The following is a 25,094-nucleotide window of genomic DNA, read 5'->3' on the forward strand; positions in this document are numbered from 1 at the left end:
ACCCTATATTCATTTAAATTGCCCACATTATACCTTATGTTAATGTCATTCACGGCATTACAGATTACGGTCGTTTGTTTCTCTTTAATATTTACTGACGTACGTTCCATTTCATTCATTGTGTTCAATCCATTTCCTGCAATATATCCGGTGTTCATTCAATTTCATCAATTATATTCTTATGTTACGTTCCTTTTTCTCCGTTAGAGTGTCACAGCCAAATGCCTAAACAGGACAGGGTGAGACTAGATACATTGATCTACAGTTAGTATTTTTTTTATCTAAGCCAAAGCAACGCCTAAGTGCTCCTTCCCAGGGGTGCTCAACTCCAGTCCTCAAGCCCCCATAACAGGTCAGGTTTTCAGGATATCCCAGCTTCAGCACAGGTGGCTCAGTCGAAGACTAAGCCTTTGATTGAGCCACCTGTGCTGAAGCTGGGATAGCCTAAAAAATTTACGTTTTTGGCTTGAGGACTGGAGTTGAACCCCCCTTTTATATGCATATTTATATTAAATTGTTGGAGATATTTATTTTATAGTTTGGTCATTATATTTGAGTTTTTCCCCTCCAATTATCTAGCGAGGAAATATGGGAGGTGCAATAGTCTGGCACACAGCGCTGCGTCTCCATGCCAGGGAAGCTCGGAGCTCACTTCTTTATTAGTATTGTGAATTGTATCCATGCAATTAAATGCATTTAATACTGTGTCAAATGTTAATATTGTGGGGGGGGGGGGGGGGGAGTTTCCTGAGACCCAATCAGCTCTCGCAGAACAAAAAACAGTTCTCCCTTCCAAACACAGATTTCGGGGTTGCATCATTTTGGGAGAAGGCAAAGAAATCACATGAGCCGGATCTGCAAACAGTGATGATCTTAAACCTGGGAACATAGGGGGGTCTGAGAGAGGCGCACAGGGGCAGGAGATGGAGTGCGGAATGCGACAAGTGGACGCGGCCGTTTCATCAAAGACTTTAATCAGCCGCGGGACACTTCTTCTCCGTCGCCTTTTCGACCCCATGGTAGTTAATTAACATTCGGATAAGGGCAGCGGGCTAAGGTTTTTAGGGTAACGGGTTTTTTAGGTAAGGGGTTTTTAGAGTAAGGGGGCCAGGTAAGGTTTTTAGGGTAAAGGGACAATGGTGGAGTTTGTAGGGTACAGGGAATGGGGTTTTTAAGGGTAAGAGCCAAGATTAGGGCCTTACCCTGGCAGTGAAGCAGCCAGCAACGAGATGTCCCTGCGGTGAGATGAGTGGCAGATAAACGTCGGAGGCGAATTGGTCGCAGCAAAACGGCCTCGACCAAACGCCCTAGACCGCTTGCTTGATCAGCGCGGGGACATGTGTAACGGCACCTGCCTAAAGCTGGCTCAGCGCCCGCGGCGGGGGCTACTTGATGTCAAGAGTAAACCCCTCGGCCCCTTAACCACCCAATCCCCAACGGGATGGAAGTGGAGTTCTCTTCCTCCGTTTCTATTCCTCAAAGATCACGATCAGTCTCCCCTACAAAAACGAGCAGTTCTAGCACGACACAGCCAGGGTTTACACAGCCGCCACCCTTAGGCACATACCTGATGCCGGGCGCCTCCTTTAGCGTGAAATGATGCTGCAACGTCACATGGTAACGCATTGCAACACCGTGTGATGTCCCGCTGCCGTGACAACGTGACGCCATGTGACATCGCAGCGTCATTTGACGCTGAAGGACGAGGGCGGCGCTGCAGGATCTCCCATCAGCCCAGAACAGCATGCTGTCTTTTAGTACCAGCAGCCATCTTGAGCAGTCATCTCTCCTATCCTGGTAAAGTTACTGAATTTTACCTATCCCTATATCTTGCATTTAGCCCACTTCCCTCATAGCTCCCCTCCCCCTCCATTGCTCTCATGTCCCAGTTTTCCCTCAGTACGTTTCCCCCCTTTTTAATTGTATGTTGTTGCCTCAAATAAAACACTTTAGCAAGCAAGAAGGTTCCCTTGCTTGATATATGGGATGGAGTTAACCTGCCTGTCCCTACGCGTCTATCAGGGTGTGCATGGGCCAGAGCCCTGTATATACAGTACAACAGTAACCATCAAAGCCCTAGGCGTGTATAGAAATAACTAGCACACGGAAAGAAAGAAAAAAAAAAAATCTACTGACTAGAGGAAAAATATCCACAAAGGAAAGGGCTGTACAAGGTAAAAACTAATAAATCACAAAAAGGACACTACAGCCACAAAAAATAAAATAAAAATGTGAAGGGGAAACAACTACCACTATTAATAACCATACAATATGGAAAAACAAGATAAACAACACTTAAAATCAAACCACAAAGTAAACAACTATATGCAAGGCCCCCCTTACCCATTTCATGTTGTATATTGTTGTTAACTTTGATATGGAGTGTTGTTTATCCTGTCTGGGTCGCCCTATTACAGGATCTGGATGCGAGTGACGCCACATTTCGGTATGACCCAACTAACATAGTGCCAAGTCCCCTTATTTCCGATCACGGACTTTCGTGGATATGCGTGGTTATGATAACGCCTCACTTGCATCTCACTATCACGAACGTCCGTTGCCGTTAACGTGGTGCTCTTTACGGGAGGTAACGGGGCCTAACGTGATGTTATTGCCCTTAGATGATGCCACGTTAGTCTTAACATGACGTAGTAAATCAATAACAGCGCCTGGGTTAGAAAAATCAGGAGACACAGCAATGGGGGCCACAAACGGATAACGGTGACCACGTGAGTTATATATTACAAAATTACTCAGTCACTATATTAAATCATTATTTGTTCTAAGGTAAAATATTTGGGAAATTGGAAAAAATTACTGCACACTAAAAATCTTTAGAAGTATATAAAAAAAATATTCTGGTACATACATGATAAATCTGCCATATATCAAATCATGTATGGGTCATATTTCATACGCCCATAATATATATTTTCTTTAACTGTGCACGCAATGTCTTGTATATAATGTATACCCTGCTCATTTATGTAACTGTATTTGTAACCATGTATTATTTGTTTTACTCTGTGCCCAGGACATACTTGAAAACGAGAGGTAACTCTCAATGTATTACTTCCTGGTAAAATATTTTATAAATAAATAAATAAATAAATATTGACCCATATATGGCCAAGAGAACAAAGGCTGTATGAAGCACACAGACCAGAAACAAGTAATTACTGCTAAAGTCACTTTACAGGTAGTCCTCGCCGTCCACCGTTTCACTTTATAATGAATGGCATATCCAACACAACCCTGAGGGCCGTTTTTCGACGCCTGAACGCGTTATCCAACGCTCACCGCCACTGATTAACATGGGACTCACTTTACAGCGGTTTCACTATCCAACACTACTTCCAGAACGGATTCCGATGGATAACCGAGGACTGTCTGTACTCAGGTCTCATTAATACAAAAAAAGGAGCAGGACAACATTTCAGCAACAGCCCCTTCCTCAGATATCCCCACAGGGATTACACGAAGGGATCACACACCGAGTAGATCTGATGGGGCTGTTAGAGAAACGTTGTCCTGCTCTTTTTGTCTGTGTTGCTTGTTTTTTGTCAGTGTGCTTCATGCATCCTTTTTTCTTTTGGTAAAATATTGTGGTCGCAATACTGAAGTATCCATCTCTCAGTGATACACAACATGACGATGTCCTATTCCTGGGGGAGTGTTACAATTCTGCCAACCTTTTCATGTTGCACTTCACCCTTTTCAAACAACGCTCTCTTACATTTAACTCTTCCTCCGTGGTCTCAATCTTGAAGGGACGGATATCTTCCTCTTCCTCCTTGTCTGTTCGTGTTCCCGGACCCCACCATCCATCTCCAACGGGTAAGGTCTCGTCTTTTCTTTTGAAAAAGAATTGGTAGAGGAGGGCCCCAATGACCAGGGCTAAAACTACTTCCAGAAGCATTGTACCTGCAATAAATAATGGTCAGTATCAGTAGGGCATCCAGACCAAGGCACTTTGTATGCACATTACCCATGGATAGCATAAAACGCACAGTACCAGTGCTGACCCAATGAGTGACTGACTCAAGTTTCTAGTGTCACCTTGTGATATGAAATGCAAATGTGAAATACAAAAATCATTATTTTTAAATGAATAAAAAAAATCAAATATATATTTATTTATATAAATAAAATCAAACTACGATACAATTGACTTGGTATAAAGTGTCTATTGATAAAGTCTCTCCAATAGGACGAATCGTACAAACAATTGGCGATAGTTCCTGCTGCCTAGAAAACGGACGGACTTTCCTAAATCCACCACAAAGAGGTGTATGTATGTATGTATGTATGTATGTATGTATGTATGTATGTATGTATGTATGTATGTATGTATGTATATATATATTTTATATGTGTGTGTATACACACACACACACACACACTCTTGGTGCAGTTCATCAAGGAAGAGGGTCCAGTGTGAAATGGAAAAAAACAAACATGAATAATAGGTGTATAGTATGTTAGTGCAAAAACATTGCTACTTCAATAGACTGATCATTTGAGAGGACACACACTCTGAAGGTGGTGTGCAGTCTGGTGGCACTTGAGAGGTTAATCCGAGGCTCGCAAGCATTAGAGGATCAGGAATCATGCAATCCCATTACATGGGGAAAAAGAGAACGCAGCGTGACTGAGAGAAACAGACAAAGGGAATCACACATGGGATTGCACGGTTACGGATCCTCAGACTAATGCTTACGAGAGACTCAGCTTAACGTCTCAAGTGCCATCAGACTGCACATCAGCTTCAGCGCGAGTGTGTCCTTTAAATCAGGGGTGCACAAACTATTGGAGTTGTGACCCTCCCCTGCTTGGTCCCCCCCCCCCGATGCTCGCGCCCCCCTTACCACTTTTTGGGGTATCAAATGACGCCGCAGGTCATGTGACTCCGCATCGGGACCTCGCATCGTTTAAGCAATCATCTTCTATGCCCTCTTTTCTTCCCAACCCCCCCAAACTTTTTGCACATTTAGCAAGAGTGGATCAATAGATCAGTAAAGAGTAAAGACCCTGACTGATAACGGCACTGAGTTTGAAGCAGGGGAGCCTGGTTTAGGCCTCGGTCCCGCTGCGCTCGTTGGCGCGGGCGGCGGGTCGCGAGTTCCCCACCAGCAGGAGAATCCTCGCGAGCCGGTCCCGGTCCCCACTGGCGGCACAGCTGACTACACGCTGTAGCGCGTCAGCCGCTGGAGACACCAGAGAATGGTGTTTTCTAGCGTTGATGCGTGACGTGTGTGGCTGTGAGCCAATGGGGAGGGGAGGCTTCGGGAGGAGGAGAGGCTTCGGGGAGCGGGGAGGAGTGTGGAGTGAAAGCAGGTGAGTGCCTTTCTCTGTGTGTGTGTCTGAGTGCGTGCCTGTCTGTGTGTGTATGTGTCTGAGTGCGTGAGTGCCTGTCTGTGTGTGTGTGTGCCCGAGTGCCTGCCTCTGTCTGTGTGTGTGTGTGTGTATGAGTGCGTGAGTGCCTGCCTGTGTGTGCGCGCGTGTGTGTGTGTATGAGTGCGTGAGTGCCTGCCTGTGTGTGTGTGTGCGCGTGTATGAATGAGTGCCTGCGTGTGTGTGTTTAAACTTACCTTCCAGCTCCAGCCTGAGTCCGTGGAGGGAGGGGGGGGAGAGTAGCGGGTCCCTCCGCTCAAGCCACGCCCCCCCTCCCTGTCAAACCGCCCACCTCCCGCCCACCTCCCGCCCACCTCCCGATCAAACCTCCCACCTCCCGCCCACCTCCCGCTCCGGCTCCCGCTCCCTACAGACCGCAGATCGCGGTCTGTGTATCTCAGCGCACCGCCTGTCAGCAGCGCAGGTGCGCTGACTCTGGGAGCGGGGCCTTGCCTTTAGTTCCCGGTGTCGGCTCCTTGTGACCTTGGACAAGTCACTTCATCTCCCTGTGCCTCAGGCACCAAAATCCTAGATTGTAAGCTCATCTGGGCAGGGTCTGTCTCTGTAACAATCCTATGTGCTACGTACTGCGCTATACTGTAATTGTGATGCGCTTTTAGCCCCATTGGGAGAAAAGCGCTATATGACATAAAGTTATAATTATTATTATTATAACATGGAGATAAATACTTGCTGACCGGTCTAAAGCATGCACTTCCTACTTGCACTTCCTGGAACAATGTGTTTCTGTATGTTTGCCAACGTAATAAGTACACAGGACAAAGTCAAATAATGCTGCGCAGACCTCTCCAGCAGTGAAGCATTTAATAGGCAGACTGGGGAAAATCCAAGACTTATTACAAAAATCTAGTCTGGAGGCAATTGCCAAGTAGATCAAAACAACAACAAAATCCCAAGTACAGAAAACCCTGCATCGGCGGCGGATCGAGACGTAAAGGGATTGACAGAAACCAGAGGGAAATCGAGGGGCTCGCTCGTGAAACGGCGGTAACGCACGGGTTACGCCATGTGCTATGCAGGACACAGAGCGTGTTCCCTGGGTACCACTGTATTACAGCGGAACTAGCGAGACATTTAATTCTGCATCTGTTGCGTGTGTAAATTATTTTGCACACACACTTGTGTAAATTATTTCAGACTACGGAGTGGCAATTTGGAGCACTGTGGGACATATATGGAAAACAAAAGAACAGATCCTGCACTCCTACCAATTTGGGCTAAAATATACCAGTGACCTGCTTACATTTAGAACCCAAGTCTGTGTGACAAAGGAGTCGTCTTTTGCTCAAAACATGGTCAGTGTGGGTACCTGCTAAACGGAGTCTACCGGGACGAGGTTGGGGGGTTTAAATCATGTTTTGATCAAAAGATGCAGCCAAATGACTCGTTTGTCACACAGACATGTTCTAAAATTTAAAAATGGCACTAGTGGGTTTTAGCCCCAAATTAGCAGGAGTGCAGGATTTGTTCTTTAAGTTGCTAAAAGTAGCCTGCGGATACATTGTAAATGGCTTTGGTGAATAGAACGACACATTTAGAGCCGGTTATATAGCGATACCATGAGCTAGACCACGGGCGAGCGAGAATTTGGGGAGGGGACGGGGCGGCGGCACCACGGTTACAGAGGTCCTGTGCTCTCCCCAAAGCATTTAAATGAAATGACGGGGAGCGCACGAGGCCTCTGTAACTCCCTTACCTTCTCTGCGACCGCGTCGGGCGATGCGCTGCCATGGCAACGCGGCGCCAAAAAAAGTTTGCGCACCCCTGAGCTAAACCACCGGCCAAATCATAAAATACACTGGGCATAAAAACAAATGGTAGTTTTATTCCCATTTTGCCAGCAGTGTGAGCGTAAGAGGTTAATACAGCAGGGCCACATGGTCCTTTTTTTTTTTTTTTAACAAAGGATAATCATTTCTATGTAACGCTCTTGATGGGTTATCAGGTTTCCAGCCCAATTGCAGACGGGTCCTTTCCACTTTACGCCCCTCTTCCTAAAAGGTAATGATAGTGCCTGGCAATAAGCTGGACACCCGATGCCAGCACAGAGGGACGTGACAATAGAATGAAGTCAGTGCTTTAAAATGAGTGACAACGTCCTTTACAAAAAGGGCGCAGCCTCCTTTAGTCCTATTTCACGTACCTTGGAAAGGACAGGCCTTCTCGTTCCTGTCGATTCCTCCTAAACTCCCCCGATCTTTCTAACGGGGAGAAAAGTCCCTATGAAATGCTGACTGTGATTCAACATGGTAGATAGAAGTGACGCTTTATTAATGGTCTAATGAGGTCACTGCCCTAACTCGGCTGGTTACGCTAATCACCAGCGAAGGCAAGACAAGCAAGGGATTCTGGGAGATATTATGGGGCTGATGTACCCAGGCAAAATTGGCACAGAGTGTGCCATTTTCATCTTGCCCCTAATGGCTGAATGTCCAATTTGTGCCCCAGGGGCTTGCGATTAGGCAAGCGTTCAAAAAGAGGCGTTAGCGAGAGTCTACATGGGTCGCAGACTATAATGAGATGTTAAATTGTGCGTACTGCACTTTTCCTCCCTACAATCCGCATTAAAAAAAATAAAAATCCCCCAGATCTGATGTACAGAAAACTTTCCAGTTTAGAAATCTGCACCAGATACAAGAATATGCAGCTACTATAGAGATAAGGATAGAGATATAGAGAATATGATGGCAAAAAACAGTGCAGTGCATCAAAGCAACCTTTCCTGTGCGTTCATATATAGACCCCAATGTGAAGTCAACCTGATAAACAATTGTAGTTGTAAGGATTGTCTGTGTGTCACTAGACTAAGGCTTTTCCATTTTTTTAGTCTCCTCATAAACAATTAGGGGAAATAGGATCGCAAACATACACGTGTTCCCTAGAGACAAGCAGACAAGGTCTATCGGCTTCTCAACATATACTCGCTATGATGAAAATGCCGGCACAATGGTATATTATAATATGTATCACACAAGACTCCACATGCACAATGCAATAGGGAAAATAAGATTGCAAACATACAAATGTGGTCCCCAGAGACCAACAGACAAAGTCTCTCGGCTTCTCATAGTATACCCACTATGGTGAAAATGCAGGCAGAATGGCGTGCTATGAGACAGTCTCCAAGGACAAGCAAGGGCCAGGCAGCCGAACCCCCCCCCCCCCCCCACCCCGTGCACAAAGTGTAAGTGTGGTTGGTATACGAGACGTTATGGTGGGGATAGGATTAGGACGATCTGCAGCTTCCTCCGTGATGTCAACCCTGCAACTTCTTACTCTACCGCCGACACGTGTTTCGCGTGTGTGCCACGCTTCATCAGGGTAAGGAGTCTGTACTAAGACTTCCAAATAGTAGGTATTTATAATGCTAGAGTGGAAATCAGTTCTGTACTATGAGAAAATACTTCTAACATTTTTTTTAAACAACTCTGAATAACATTTTTAATGTTTTATAATGTAACAAGCATTTTTTGTTTCTATAGCAACCATTTACAAGTCACGTCCCCTTCCTCTTCTGAAACAGGCTCTGGCACACCCTTTTAGCGCCCTGCCCTCTCTCTAGCAGTGCACCAATTGTATCTAGTGACTGCCCACGTGATCTTCCCCACAGAACTTTGCATCTTTGGTCCTCTTCTGCTGCACCGACAGCCATTTAATGAACCCCCGGGCCGAATCTTCACCGATCGATCCCAGGAGAACGGATGGATCGGCAACTCAGCTAATTACTTATCATTGTGTGGATTGTATTGGTGCACATATTAAAGGGTGTCAAAAATTAAAAAAAAGCTGTGTGTGCTGAGCACGCGCATAGTAAGTGAAACTTCTTTGACTTTTGTCACAGAAATTGTATTTGTGTTGGTGATGTTTTAATTAAAAATCAAAATACAATTTCAGTTACAAAACGCAAATAAATTTGACTTAGAATGCGCATGCTCGGCACACATCCCATGTATTAGCTATTTGCACTAAGTGTGAATTCCTTGTGTGTATGTGTGTCAGTGTGTGTGTATGTCAGTCAGTCAGTCAGTCAGTCAGTCAGTGTGTGTGTGTGTGTGTGTGTGTGTCAGTCAGTCAGTGTGTATGTGTATTTGTGTCAGTGTGTATGTGTAAGTCAGTGTGTGTGTCAGTCAGTGTGCGGGGGGGTGTGGGTGAGTCAGTCAGTGTGCGGGGAGGGGTGGGTGAGTCAGTCAGTGTGCGGGGAGGGGTGGGTCAGTCAGTCAGTGTGTGGGGAGGTGTGGGTGAGTCAGTCAGTGTGCGGGGAGGTGTGGGTGGGTCAGTCAGTCAGTGTGCGGGGAGGTGTGGGTGGGTCAGTCAGTCAGTGTGTGGGGAGGTGTGGGTGGGTGAGTCAGTCAGTGTGCGGGGAGGTGTGGGTGAGTCAGTCAGTGTGCGGGGAGGTGTGGGTGAGTCAGTCAGTGTGCGGGGAGGTGTGGGTGGGTCAGTCAGTCAGTGTGCGGGGAGGTGTGGGTGGGTCAGTCAGTCAGTGTGTGGGGAGGTGTGGGTGGGTCAGTCAGTCAGTGTGCGGGGAGGTGTGGGTGGGTGAGTCAGTCAGTGTGCGGGGAGGTGTGGGTGGGTCAGTCAGTCAGTGTGTGGGGAGGTGTGGGTGGGTCAGTCAGTCAGTGTGCGGGGAGGTGTGGGTGGGTCAGTCAGACAGTGTGCGGGGAGGTGTGGGTGGGTCAGTCAGTCATTCAGTGTGCGGGGAGGTGTGGGTGGGTCAGTCAGTCAGTGTGCGGGGAGGTGTGGGTGGGTCAGTCAGTCAGTGGGGGGTGTGGGTCAGTCAGTGTGTGTGGGGGGTGTGGGTGGGTCAGTCAGTGTGTGGGGGGGGTGGGGGGGTCAGTCAGTGTGTGGGGGGGGGTGTGGGTGGGTCAGTCAGTGTGTGTGGGGGGGGGGGGTCAGTCAGTGTGTGGGAGGGGGGGGTGGGTCAGTCAGTGTGTGGGGGGGGGTGGGTCAGTCAGTGTGTGTGGGGGTGGGTCAGTCAGTGTGTGGGGGGGGTGGGGGGGTCAGTGTGTGGGGGGGGTGAGTGGGTCAGTCAGTGTGTGTGTTCAGTCAGTGTGTGGGGGGGGTGGGGGGGTCAGTCAGTGTGTTTGGGTCAGTCAGTGTGTGGAGGGGTGGGGGGGGGTCAGTCAGTGTGTGGGGGGGGGTCAGTCAGTGGGTGGGGTCAGTCAGTGTGTGGGGGGGGGGGGTCAGTGTGTGGGGGTGTCAGTCAGTGTGTATGTGTGTGTGTGCGTGTATGTGAGTCAGTGTGTATGTGAGTCAGTATGTGTGTATGTGTCAGTGTGTATGTATGTGTGTGTGTGTCCTGCCCCCCTCTCTCCTGACTCTCCCCAGGACACTTGTCCTCCCCCCAGCACACTTGTCCTCCCCCCAGCACACTTGTCCTCCCCCCAGCACCCTTATCCTTTCCCTGCACCCTTATCCTTTCCCTGCACCCTTATCCTTTCCCTGCACCCAGACCCTTTCAGCAGTCCGCCCCCCCCCCCCCCCATTCCTACCAGATCGCGGCACAGAGGAGATGGAGGCAGTGTCGGCGGGGGGAGAGGGAGAAGCGCGTCATCGTTAGCTGGAGCCGACTCGGAGGCTTCTGATGGTGCTGTGGGGGACGTGGGGGACGCAGCGCACTCATCACCCCCCTCCTCCCCCCCCGTTACCGGAGCAGGAGCAGTTCTATGCCTCGGCCGGGGCATGCACCGGGAGGAGAGGCCGCAGGAGATCAGTGCCTGCATAGAGCCCCGGGGAGCAGTGTGGGCTTCAGTGTCCCTGTGAGGAGAGTCATGGCGTCTCGAGCGTCGCCATGACTACCGGGCATGCGCAGCATATCAATGGGCGGGGAACGGGCGGGGAATCAGCGGCGCCGTCACAACTGCGCATGCGCGGCATGGCAGCGGCCGTTAGGAGCGGCGGCTATCGCCGCTGCATATGTCACGATGTGTGGGGGGGGGGGGGTGGTGCTCGGGGGTGGTGCTCGGGGGTGGGGGGGGGAGCGATTAGGAGCGGCGCCGCCGGCTATCGCCTCCGCCGCCGCATCTGATTTGTGGAGCGGGTGTGATGTGAGTGTTGGGGTCGGGCTGAGCCAGAACACAGCCCGGCCTCAACTGCCAGCACTGACGTCACATCCGTTTCATCTCTGTCTCCACAATTCTTTTTTGCCCCATCACGAATGAGGCGCCACTAAGGAAGTTTCACTTCAATAATATTTTTTAAAGTCAACTGGGACAGCTGCTTTAAATTCCTCACATACATTACCGATTACTGTTCTACAAACAGTATGCATCCATTGACAATGAAATATACTTCCCCAAAGTCAAAAAGAGAGCAGCTTCCGGGTATATCCTCCCCTGGGGAAAGGAAGACGTCTGATCTTGGCTACTTCACGGTGGATTTTCCCAGCACTTCTCTTGTACACCTAGTTTACGACGTACTATAGCGTGCACTACCAGTCAGAAGCTGTAATCCCTTTGCAGTCACTGCCAAAATAGCCCCAAAACACAGGGGAAATTAGGAAGCCCTGTAATTATTCTCAGTCATAGGGGATGTATCCAGTCTTGGTCTCTAAACTCAGAGATGAAGGTTTTGGCGATCTCGCCAAACCTGTAACCTGCGATCAGGACTGGAACGGAAGCCCCATTAATCAATGGGGCATTCCATGCAAGATCGGCGAAACCCCGATGTCACCGCTTAGAGAATAAGCCAATCCTTTGTTAATTTTAAATAGGTGCTCAACATTTCCTTATGCTTCCATAAAAGCCTGATATCTGAGCTGTACATTCGAATGTGGAGGTTTTAGTGTCCTTATCATGGATCTCTTGTTACAGCCACACAAAGAAGAATAAAAATAATCTTACAAATATAAGCAGATCTTAAACTACAAAACCACACTCCGGGTATTAAATTGTCAGCTCAGTTGCACATTGGAATGTCCACACCCTGGTCACCCTGCTGCTAGGGTTCCTCAGAAAATAGCTGTGCCGATCGGATCACTGGGAGACCCGTGGTTGAGCAAGTATACTGCCAAGATCCTTCCAAACCTTAGAGGGAACAAATATATGACCACTGGTATCATCATACTACATATATCTCAATCTGTTCTCCAAGGGGCCAGATCAGAACACATCCAGAACTAAAGTAGAAGGGCCACAAGCTTGTTGTAAAGTAATTTTAGAGACTGAAAAAAGTTTTACATTACAGCATATTCCAAGATCTGTACCATACGTATTTATATCACATTAACTCAGTGGTGTGCAAAGTGGGGGGTGCATGATTTGTCAGGGGGGGGGGGGGTGGCAAAGGCGTTTGCAGAGGCCCCACTCTCTTCCCAGAGGCATTTAAATTGAATGTCGGGGGATCGCGTGAAGCCCCTGCAACTCTACAACTTACCTGGACTCTGCCGGCGTCACTAGTGTCCAAGGCAACACAGCATCAAATGATGCCGCAGGGTCATGTGACGTGACGTCACACACGTCAAATGATGCTGCGCGAGGTAAGGAGGGGGGCACAGAACTGAAAAGAGCAGGCAAAGGGAAGGGGCGCAGCAAAAAAAAAGTTTGCGCGCCCCCTGCATTAACTTACACATGAGTTTCAGTGTGAAAAACTGCAGTTATCTGTACTAACCAATATGAAATTAGTAGGAGCAGAGAGTTCAGGGGCCACATCAGAACCCTTCACAGGCCGTGTTTGACCTGAAAGTCCACCAGTTGAAGAGCCCTGTCATACAGCATTTCCATGAGGAACTAATTGACATTTCCTGAACTGACTTGGGCCTGTCAAATCTTATTTGACAGCACTCTGCACCATCACTAAATAAGAAACAAATACTAACATTATAATGAAAGCAAGGGATGAGATTAAGGAATGATGTCCTCACCTTCCGGGTACAATATTTGCAAACATCCAAAGGATTAACTTTCAGAGAATTCACAAAACCCTATGTAGCGATCACATGACCCAGATCTACCACCTGATAGTGGGCATGGAACAAAAAGTCGTCCTCTTCCGTTCCAGTCATGATCGCAGGTTACAGAGACCTGGTCTCAATCTCCTTCCACCTCCGATTCCATTCAGCTTATCTACATCGATGCTCCAACCAAACCTGACCTATCCATGTTTTCTCAAAGATCAGAATGGTCACTTGGTGTTCAAGTATTCAACTTCCAGCTCCAAAGTCATCATGGATGTATCACCCATGTTTGGCTATGCCACCACTTTCCAACATGTCTGGATATCTGAAAAATGGCTTTGTATCATCGCTCACTTCAAAATTTCCACAAAAACTTCTGATTGTTTAATATCTTAACAAATCACAAAACCCCAGCAAGCTCTTTTTGGGAACCCCTGAGCCCCCACAAAATATATATATGTATATGTGTCAAATAGGAGTGCTATTGAGCGTGGCATATGTATACAACAGACGACAGAGAAGCCCAATGCTACATCCAACATGACAAAAATACACAGTAAAATACTTATATATTCTCTTGAAAAAGGGTCATTTAGTTTAACCCTTTGGCCAAAGCGTTGTAAGCTTGCGAGCCACGACAAGGCAGACCCTGTTCTCAAGTCCTAACACTACCAGATAAAATACTAATATATCTCTATTAGCCCACCTATCCCCACTTCCCAAGTTAGTAGGTCCTTTCATTCTACTGGATATAGATCCACTGTGGTCTTTCTCCCTCCTAAAAGAGGTAAATGAGAATTTTAATCATAATAGAGGTATTTTATCTGGTAGTGTTAGGACTTGCGAACAGGGTCTACCTTGTCGTGGCTCGCAAGCTTACAAATGCTTTGGCCAAAGGGTTAAAGTAAATGACCCTTTTTCAAGAGAATATATAAAGTATTTTACTGTGTATTTTTGTCATGTTGGATGTAGCATTGGGCTTCTCTGTCGTCTGTTTAATATCTTACCCATCATCGCCACAACCTTCACTTGGGGCATATCTTCTCATTTTGCTGCAGGTAAGGAATCTATTAGGGTTCTTCCCCCTCATACAGAGGTATAGGGAATAGAATGCAGTGTAGTGTAGGACTTGCACTTATTATGGTTTACCTTGACAATTTGGTGTGCAGGCTTATGATGTTTTGGCCAAAATATCTAACTAAAAAAACATATTGTATTAGTATTAGCATTATTATTAGTACTGAAGCATTATTTCTTGTAATTATTATTACCCTGTGTGTTTTGTCATTTGGATGTAGCACTGGGCACCCACTGTCGTTTGTAATATCTTACCCATCATCGCCACAACCTTCACTTGGGGCATATCTCAGAACTCAAACAATTAAAGTCTGTACGGACAACAAAGTCGCTTCCGAAAATAAATAAGGCAATCTGCCTCCCCAACAGTTATGCTGTTCATATAAAGATAGGTCAACATTAATATCACTAATTTCAAAAACTATACATTCATCCCTGGCAATAAATGCCAATAATAAAGCGAATGCCCTTTCCTGTTTTCAATTGCAGGCATTCTTTTGCTTTTACCCCAAAAACATCCTTCACCGCCCCAAATTATGCACAAATGTAATTTACCACTCAAGCTCATCAATATATCCAGCATTGTTTTGCTGCTAACACCAGGAAGAAATGTTGTACACCAGGGGACAAATCCAGGAACATCATATCCCTAATCTAACATGTACCTCATCCATATTTTATGGAAGTCATCTTGACCTTTACTACTTACTGCTTCACGTTCCTCCAATCAACTCACAATACCTCTCAGATATTCAGCATCACCTTGCCATTATACATCCCAACCAACCTTCCTTCAAGCAACCTTTAAAAGGAATCCAATCTGTTTGACCAGTTTAAATTCAACCTTCCTATTAGAAAGCCTTCAATGATTCAACTTCGTAACCATCTGGACACTTGCCCATTCAAGCCTGCGACCAACTTAATCATTACGGAAGCAATTCGTCCGTTTTTTTTATTTTTCATTCGTGGTGAATTCACAATCGTTATTATCTTATGCTCCTGCCTTACTAAATTAGATCTCATCAAGGTACAAGATTACTACCAATTTCAAGTAAAAACAACAGTCTACAAAAAAGGAGTCTTCATCTCCTACTACCCAACATACAAGGAATGGTGTCCAGTCAAGGTGCTGAACTTCATCAACAACAGAACAGTCCTTCCCATTGATCAACATCATCTGATGACCAAAGTATTTGTATCCTTTACACTAGTTGCGCTCAACTCCTGTCCTCAAGACATCTCCCCACCCCCAAACAGGTCAGGTGATAGGCTATCCCAGCTTCAGCACAGACGGCTCAATCAGTGGCTCAGTCAAAGACTGGAACCACCTGTGCTGAAGCTGGGATATCTTTTAAAACTGACCTGTTGGGGTGTGGGGGGAGGGTCTTGAGGACTGGAGTACCCCTGCTTTACACAAAACAGGTCTTCTCTGTTAAGATCCAAATCCCTTTTCTGGTCACTCGTTCAGGATTGGTGAAGCTTGAGCCTCCAGAAACAAGATTGAATATGACATTATGAAGAGATTTGGCAGATGAAGCTCTCCTGCTTCGGATTCTACACTCCTAACCTGGTATCAGAAATTTGACAGGCACTTACATGCCTGGCCTCAAATGCCCAGGCCCGTCTTTCAGATCTCTTCCACAGCGGCTATTTCCTCTCCTGACTGCTAAAGGACACACAACTACTATAGCAATTTAACTGTGGGGAGGTGTTTGATCTGACACATCATGACAAGAAGCCAATAGACAGGCAATGTGTGTCCCCATTGAACAGACCCAGTGCAGACGCGTTTGTGAAAAATAAATGTGTTTGAGGACCTACATTTGCATGAAGTCCTAAGTATGGGGGCCGGTATCTCCTGCAAGTTTAAATGTCCCGGTCACGTGGGCCGTGAGCGTGGGAGATTTAAACTTGCAGAAGATACCAGCCCCCGATACGGAGGCCTGTGCCTCGAAAAGCAAGGGGGTCCCCGTAATCTGAAATTAATGCGATTCAGCTCCAGAGACCCCCTACTTCAATCCTATGTACTAAAAAAATTATAATAAACACACCGCGATCGCCTGCAAGAGCTGTGCGGCGAGACAGAGAGGGGGACAGCTTCTCTCTGCTCAGCTCTTACAGACTGGTGGCGGCCCGTTTAACACAGCGGGATTCCCATTCACAAGCAGAGAACCCGCACTGCATTAATCTATCTGGGACATTCCGCCTGTGCTGGGCCGTGATCACAGGCACACTTGGGCCACGGTCCACCCGCTCCAAGGGACGCCCAGGGGGAACTTGTATTGTACCACATCTGTAGGAGGATATGTACAAAGGATCACAAAGAGCTTCTTTTTTTTTTTAAAGATGACCTGAAGTTACAAAACAGGTTTAAATGATTACTTATAGGTGCAGTATGACTGATTATACTCTCTGCAGAACAGGTAGTTTTACGATTGAGAATCCTCACAAAACACGTTATACTGCTATTCCAGGTCATTTGAGTGTCATGCACATAACAGTTGGACATGCCATTGATAAGCCACCTCATCGGAACCGTACCACAGCACAAGATAAGACCAACAGATAGAGTGCACAGTGATTTTGAATGTGTTCAACTCCCTGGAAATCAGTAACAATACCACTGAACATAAATCTACTGCCAAGCTCAAGTGTAAAATAAAATTCATAATTGGTGCATATGTTTAAATAAATAAATAAATATTATGGGGAAAACAAAACATTCAAGAGGAATTGAAGCTATGAGCCATGGCCCACATCCTCTGAACGGTCCCATGATGGGAAGTACACTGGTTTGTACCTTTTCTTCTTTAGAAAAATCTACTTAAAAATGCAGAAACAGAATCGTTGGTGCCTCTAGCCATCCTGTCTGTGTCAAAATGGATAAACATACGTCCATATTGTGCTTCAGGGGATGCGGCTTCCCAAGTGCTATGTACTTGGTTGGAATGACCTCTAGTAGACTCATTATGGAAGCAAACAGTCGAGCCGCTATCCGATGTGATAGGTCTTTCCACCCCTCCAAATCACCGTCAATCCCTTCTCAACAAGCCCCCTTCTAATCTCCCTGGGAAACATCACAAGTTAGCCACATCCTTTCAGCGACTAGATGCACCATCTCCGCACCTCGGAGTCAAAGAAAACCTTTCATTTTAGACGTGGGGTGACGTATTTGGTACATCCTGAGCATGGAAACGCTCACGGCTTCTCTCAATGATGGGGTACATACATTTAAGCAAACTTGGGAACTTTGGATTAAAACCCAGGGACACCCGGCTTTGAATGTACGTTCTTCATTGATCTAAAGTGGCATCTGTATTCACAAGTATGTGGAGTATAATGCTGTAACAGGTCCATTATTGACAAATGTCTCCATTCCCCACCACTTTCATTAAAAGGTCTTCTCCCTTCCCCGCTCACCTTTTAATACTTCAGTCTCGCAATAATATTTTGAGTTTAACTGTACAACATGCATTTTTTTTTACCTGTGTATCTCCCTTTCTTTTCCTTTACCCTAAAAAGCTAAATAAAAAAAAAAGTTATAATTTTTTCATTTATTTTTTAAATGCAGAAACCAGCTCCACTATTGAGTTAATGAAAGGCGAGTGTAACCCCCTGTGTGTGTGTGAGCTCACACACTAATCACGCTGCCCCCTAGCAGGTTCCTCTCCAACGTGACTGTGAAGGACATGAGAAGCAGCCAATAATAACAGCTGTGGAAGAGGAGGGACTATGAGGGAGAAGAGCCTTTATAAAAAGGGAGAGGCAGCCATGTTAGATTAGATCTGCGCGGACCTGAGGACAGCAGGTTCATTCGAGGTCTGCACAGAGAGCACGTGGTGACAGGAGCGGAGAGCTGCAGTTCCAGAGTGGAAGAGAGATCAAGCGCCACTGGAGGGGACCCTCAACGGCTATTAAAACACAGTGGTACTGAAGCATCTTTTTCAAGCACAGGTCTGCTACAGGTTCAGTACAACATGAGCTCCCCCTGTGTGCCGGCACCATCATAAGTCAACAACATGCCCAGGATTGGGTGGCTACTACACCACTGACACCTACTCACACCCGTGCAATGCTATTTGGGGGTTGTATTTGTGTACAGTGTGTAGTGAGGATCACCAGGTGCCCGAGTTTGATAAGTGTATAGTAAACCAAGTGAATTACCCATACTGTGTTTGTGTTATTCCTGTCGTCTGAACGTAGGCCACGTGTGGCCCAGTAAGTAACAAGGGACTCGGGCCACAGCCTCAGTGATAGTTGTAAGTCGAAGAGCTAAAAGTAGAGGGGTTACATGAGCAACGTGGTCTAACAGTGAACCAGGCTCTTCATTCTCCTGGTCATCTGGTGTAATTAACCCAGTCTATGCCAGCAGTGCAATCCATCAGCAATCTCAGCAATGTGGGGTGGGGGTCGGGGGGGGATGTAGAGAGAAATCTGACCATCGATTACACAGGCTTGAGAAAACAATATAGTTGTTATATGAAGGTAACAATTGTTGGATGTAGTTTTTGGTATTTCTGAAATGCTAGTAATGGATGTTTCACTCCCCAAAGTTGTTGAGAAAGACATAGGGAATTTGGACACTCGTACATGTTTATGTACTGATATACTGGGCAGTTACTCTGATTTTCCTTGGAGCAGAAACAAGAACATTAACGAATAAATAAATACACAAGTCTCTGGAGTATTGGAGCATGAACAAGGAGGGTAAGAAAAACACAGGAGGAGGAAGCATAAAAAGGCAGGTTAGACAAAAAGTACTCATGTACTTTAACCCCTTGGTACCAGAGAAGCACATTGCAAACCAATTCTTGCAAAATCGCTTTTCCTTTTATTGCCGGACAATGGATAACGGCATAAGAGTTATCAGGAGACTACAGAACATTAATACGGAACGCTCGGAGGATAAAACGGATTCAGCAAAGCACAGGAGGGAAGCATATTCCAAAGAAAGAGGAGTGCCAGACCGAGACCGTTCCCTGAAGCTGGAGGGGGGCAGGCTAAGGGGGACAGGCGAGGAAGTACTTCTTCCCGGAAAGGGTGGCACACGTGGCATAGCCTCGCAACAGACGTGGTAAGGACTAAGAGTAAGGCAGGGGTGGCCAACGACAGTCTTCAAGGGCCACCAGCAGGTCTTCAAGATATCCCTGCTTCATCACAGGTGGCTCAGTCATAATGGATTGAGCCACCTGTGCTGAAGCAGGGATATCCTGAAAACCTGACCTGTTGGTGACCTCGTATTCAGGTATATATATATCTTTATTTATATTACGCTCACAGTGTACTCAGCACTTTACAAAGACAATATAGCAAGGGAAATTATAATACAATAAGCGCAACAATGTCAGACAATAGGAAAGGAAATCCCTGTCCCGGAGAGCTTACAATCCAAGTGGTATGTTGGGAGAGTTACTGAGACAGCAGGTGAGGTTGTAAATTCAGTAGATGGCAGGGCTTTGCCACCATGGTTGGTAGGAGTGACAGTGGGACAGTGGGTCAGTAGCCATGAGTCCCGGCTATTGGAATGCTTCATGCAAGAGGAGGGCTTTCAAGTTTGTCTCGAAGGTGGGGAGAGGGTGGTTAACGTCTACAGAGTGTGAGGGAGTTCCACAGGTAAAGGGGCAGCGAGGGGAAAAGGTTTAAGGCGAGAGAGGGATCGATCGAGGTGAAAGGCGTGGAAAGGAGACAGTTCTGGGTAGAACGCAGGAGACGAGGACTGGAGTAAGGGAATTCCCATATGCTTGGGGTACACACAAGGTTCTCCTAAATACAAAAGAAAGCAAAGGATCGAATAGGGTCTGAGGTTTAACAGAGTATAGGAAAATGGGCAGTCACGGTCTGCGCCAAGTAGTTCTTATCTGCGGTGACATTCCAGGTTTCCCTCGCTCTGCTACTAAAGTTGTATATTAGAACCGGAACAGCCAAAGCCAAGGAGGACATTTATTTCACAGCGTTCAAAGTCAAATCTTTACTTCAAGGGGGACAGAGTCATTCATAACGAAGCAAAATGACACCGGTAAATGGTTTAAAGCAGGGGTGCGCAAACTGGGGGCCAGATTCTCGGGTGTGGGGGGGGGGGGGGGTTACGGCAGTTACAGATGCCCTGATATATAGAAAAAAAGTGCGCAACCCAAAAGACAACTTAACCGTGTAGAAGACAGTGTCTAATAGTGAACCATATAAACTAATCCTTATACATTAATGTTAATTCAACAAAATGTGATCCTATATAAAGGCACAGTCCTACTGTGGAAGGGATAAAAACATATAAACCATACAAAACTGTTGGTGTTGGCGTATGCTGCTATAATTAAAGAGTGGCTCGGCACTCCCACAAACTAAGAGATAAACAACAAGAAAAAAAGCGCAAAACGCAAATGGTGAAGTACATCAAAGTAAATATTTTAGTAATCAAAAGGTGAGTATTCTGCGTACATCAGAGATATAGAACATTCGCATTTACGTGCAACAATACACGAGATTACCACACAGCAATCATCAGGGTGGATGGTCTGGAGGGTGTAGCTCTAGTGGATCGTCTCCTGCTGTTATTCGGATATCACCTGCGTCTCTCACGATGACGGCGACCTGTAGTCAGCATCCAAAACGTCCGAGGAGTAAAGATCGATAGACCACTGGATCGTCTGTCCTGTATTGTGCACTGTGTGCACGTTGTAGGTAAAAGTTCCTGTAGCTGGTAACGTAGGTGCACGAGGATATACTCCCACCACAGTCTAACTGACCGGCACTCAGCAGTAGTAATCCGCCTTGGTGGTCGCGCACTACAATGACGTCACCCGTGGAGCGTGTAGTTACACACGGAGCGCACCCGAGCAGTGAGAACAGGGGCCGTAGGCACAAAAAAGCGCTCAACTAATCTTAAACGAACAATACTGGCAAAAAGTATTAAAAGGTACCACAATTTAAACAAAAATTAATCCTACGCGTTTCGAAGCTGAGAAATGCTTCTTCATCAGGGATAAATTCAATATCACTATCCCAGAGCACGAAATACACATACAGCTTCCGTTTTTGGTCATCCAATTGAGACAGCTTCCGTTATTGGTCATCCAATTGAGACCAGGAACCAATCAAATGTATCTGCTCAGTGTTAGGGCGTGACAATGGATATGAATAAAATACATGACTTAAAATACACATCTTTAATCAATTAGTAGGTAATTCTCTGCAAAGGAGATATAAAGGAGAGAAAAAATAATTAATTAAAACACAAGGTAATATTTGAGTGTACAAATTACTACTTAAACATCAATGATAATAAAAATATTGGCGAATCTCATAAAATAGAAAAAAGTCTCCAAAGAATACATATGGAGATAGAGTATTGCTCAATGGAGCCAATGGACTTTTTGAAGTCCTTAGCAATACAAATGACTGTAGCATTATATCCTTAAACCCCTAATAAAATGCCCAAACATCCAGGTCTTCATTTAACCCTTTGGGGGCCATACAATCCAATTTATGGATCCAGAAAGATTCCTGGGCAGATAAAGCTTTTAGTCTACCCCCCCCCCCCCCCCTCCTATTACTTGGTACATGTTTAATGCCTATAAAAGGTCAGAAAGGAGGGGTCTTTCTGATGATGAATCAGAAAATGTCTTGAGACACTGTGTTTTTCAAAGCCATTCCTAATATTACGAATAGTATGTTCCTGTATTCGTATTACTGTATGTGTATTTAGTGCTCTGGGGTAGTGACATTGAATTTATCCCTGATGAAGAAGCATTTCTCAGCTTCGAAACGCGTAGGATTCATTTTTGTTTAAATTGTGGTACCTTTTAATACTTTTTGCCAGTATTGTTCGTTTAAGATTAGTTGAGCGCTTTTTTGTGCCTACGGCCCCTGTTCTCACTGCTCGGGTGCGCTCCGTGTGTAACTACACGCTCCACGGGTGACGTCATTGTAGTGCGCGACCACCAAGGCGGATTACTACTGCTGAGTGCCGGTCAGTTAGACTGTGGTGGGAGTATATCCTCGTGCACCTACGTTACCAGCTACAGGAACTTTTACCTACAACGTGCACACAGTGCACAATACAGGACAGACGATCCAGTGGTCTATCGATCTTTACTCCTCGGACGTTTTGGATGCTGACTACAGGTCGCCGTCATCGTGAGAGACGCAGGTGATATCCGAATAACAGCAGGAGACGATCCACTAGAGCTACACCCTCCAGACCATCCACCCTGATGATTGCTGTGTGGTAATCTCGTGTATTGTTGCACGTAAATGCGAATGTTCTATATCTCTGATGTACGCAGAATACTCACCTTTTTATTACTAAAATATTTACTTTGATGTACTTCACCATTTGCGTTTTGCGCTTTTTTTCTTGTTGTTTATCTCACAGATGCCCTGAGCTCTTCCCAAAAGCATTTAAATTAAATGCCGGGGGAACGGCGAATGCCTCTGTAAATTCCCTTATCTTGGCTCTGGCGGCTTCTGGTGACGTCACGTGATGTCGCGTTGCCATGGCAATATGATGTTGTGACGTCAGAATGCTGGAGACACGGGAAGGACACCCCTGGTTTCAAGCAGCAGGTCCCCAGCTTGTTGTTTATAACAACATGGCAACTGGGGGGGGGAGTAAGGGGTATATCAGAAGACTTACAGGCACGCTGAGCATGGTGCCATTTGCTTCTTCCTATAGGTGGACGCCCCAGAGCTTTCCCCTGCTGCACGATGCAACGAAGCCTGCAGGTCGGCTAGCATAGAATCAGCACTGACATTCGGAGAACAGCCAGCTCAGGCTGTGGTTCCGTGTGCAACAGGAAAGTGATCGCTGCACTTGTTCCCCAGACAAAACATTCCTGCAGTTATCAGGCCTGATATTGGGAACAAGCTGAGCTTTCAGGCTGCCAACAACAATACACCATGCAGCGAGGGCAGGAATGTAAGGGAACGGCTCTAACCCCGTCACTGCTACAGGGGCCAGCAACGTTTCATAAGAGGGTTTAGGAGGTGCAGTCCCAATAGGTTGATCGCAAAGAAGTATATTATTTCACAAATGCTTTTACTCTAAACCACCTCCAGTCCTCAACAGGTCAGGTTTTTAGGATGTCCCTGAATCAGCACAGGTAGTTTGACTGAGCCACTGATTGAGCAAACTGTGCAGAAACAGGTATATCCTGTGTCTGTCCTACTGTTTCCTGTATAGTAGGTGTTCGGTGTTGCAGGGGTTAACCGTAACAACAATCTTATGTTGGTAAAAGTGTAAATGATGGATTCTGTTAAATGCATGGTTTACCTGGATTTGTCACCGTCCGCATAAATCTGTAGAAAACAGGTCCAGGTTAAATCAGAACTGTGACCGACATGAACGCCTTGGTACCAGGGACCAACACTGCAGAATGTTTTCTGTTAAACAAAGTTTCACAGATTAACATTCCAAAGACCCCCCCCCCCCCCCCCATTCCCTTCTCTGTCTCCAATATATTGCTGGCTCATACAAACCTGTCCAAGGAACTTGGTAGAAATATGTTTCGCTCATAAAACAACATATTTTCAGAACGAATGTCCATAAATCACTTTAATTATAGTAAATTGTCAAAAATGGCTTTCTCCCTCTCTCTCTGCAGTGGTATACATGTTTTACGCAGTCTGTATTACTGATTGCCTTTGGGAAAATTCCAACAAAATAGGATTTAATTAGAACTGCCAGATTGTCCCACGCACACACGAAAAGGCATAAGGTAGTGGTTTAGTGCTAGGATTTTGTTACTCTGAGTTAAGGGTTACATTCATCTGCTTCACTGCACCCAACCTACAGGATCAACAACAGTCTCCCCCACCGTGGGCAGGTAAGAACACTGCAGAAATGTATGTCTGGATTGCACTCCAGAGGTGGCTGAACGCACTCAAATAAAAAGTACAAATGAAAAAAAATGAAGATGTGACTTGTTATTATTAAAGTCAGGGTCATCCTTTCTCTTTTCGAGTTCTGTTGCCCAGGCCTTTCCAAAGTCAGTCCTCAAGAGCAACCAGGTTTTCAGGATGTCACCTAATCAAGTTGTGTTCGTTCTAGTTTAAGATAGGCCCATTATATGCTAATTAGATCAAACTGGCTTGTTGGTTGCCCAAGAGGACTGACCCGATGGTGGGTTGTACGTGAGAACCTTGCAGCGCCGAGCCAGTTGCAAGCATTGAATCGAAGAGTAGAGGTGAAGGAGGAGTTCAATCTCAGTCAGAGGAAAGACAAAAGTGAGCACCTCTACAGCTTTAGTCATTTCAGCGTCCTTATGACGTCCCCTGAACACCACAAGCACCAGCAAGTCGTGAGATTTTCGTTCGTATGGCTTTAGGGGACATGGTGTTCACCAAGGAGCTGCGAATGTGATCTGAATGGAAGAAGAGGACCCTTCTTCAGGGATGCATCACAACCATGTGATCACGATTGTGGAAGACCGGTGGCACTTTGGTGCCACTGGGATTACAGGGCTTCAATTGTATGGAGGTGTATCATCTGTTACAACTTTAGGCAAGATGTTATCTCCACCTGAAGGTGACTTGTTCTGGTAGCAACCCAAATCTTGGAGTGCTTTATTTCACTTGGACACACATTGACCAAGCAGTGCTATTCCCCAAAACATCATCAGACGCATTGAAGTGAACGGCCCATTAGAATAGCACCACTTTGTAATTATGGTCCTTCATATTTATGTCCCGATCAGATTGGAAAAAATCAGCTGTC

At 46.1% G+C, this 25,094-nt stretch overlaps 1 protein-coding gene across 1 annotated transcript in view; it reads right to left on the bottom strand.

Moving 5' to 3' along the window:
* The window catches only part of EPHX1 (epoxide hydrolase 1), an 80,719-nt gene that overhangs the window by 49,343 nt on the left and 6,282 nt on the right, over window positions 1-25,094 (bottom strand). Inside the window, exon 2 of the mRNA XM_075595497.1 lies at window positions 3,737-3,924. Coding sequence (XP_075451612.1) covers window positions 3,737-3,919 — 183 coding nt within the window. The 5' untranslated portion in view covers window positions 3,920-3,924. The remainder of the gene's footprint in view (window positions 1-3,736; window positions 3,925-25,094) is intronic.

This window comes from Ascaphus truei, chromosome 4, assembly GCF_040206685.1.
Source record: "Ascaphus truei isolate aAscTru1 chromosome 4, aAscTru1.hap1, whole genome shotgun sequence".
Classification (NCBI taxonomy): domain Eukaryota; kingdom Metazoa; phylum Chordata; class Amphibia; order Anura; family Ascaphidae; genus Ascaphus; species Ascaphus truei.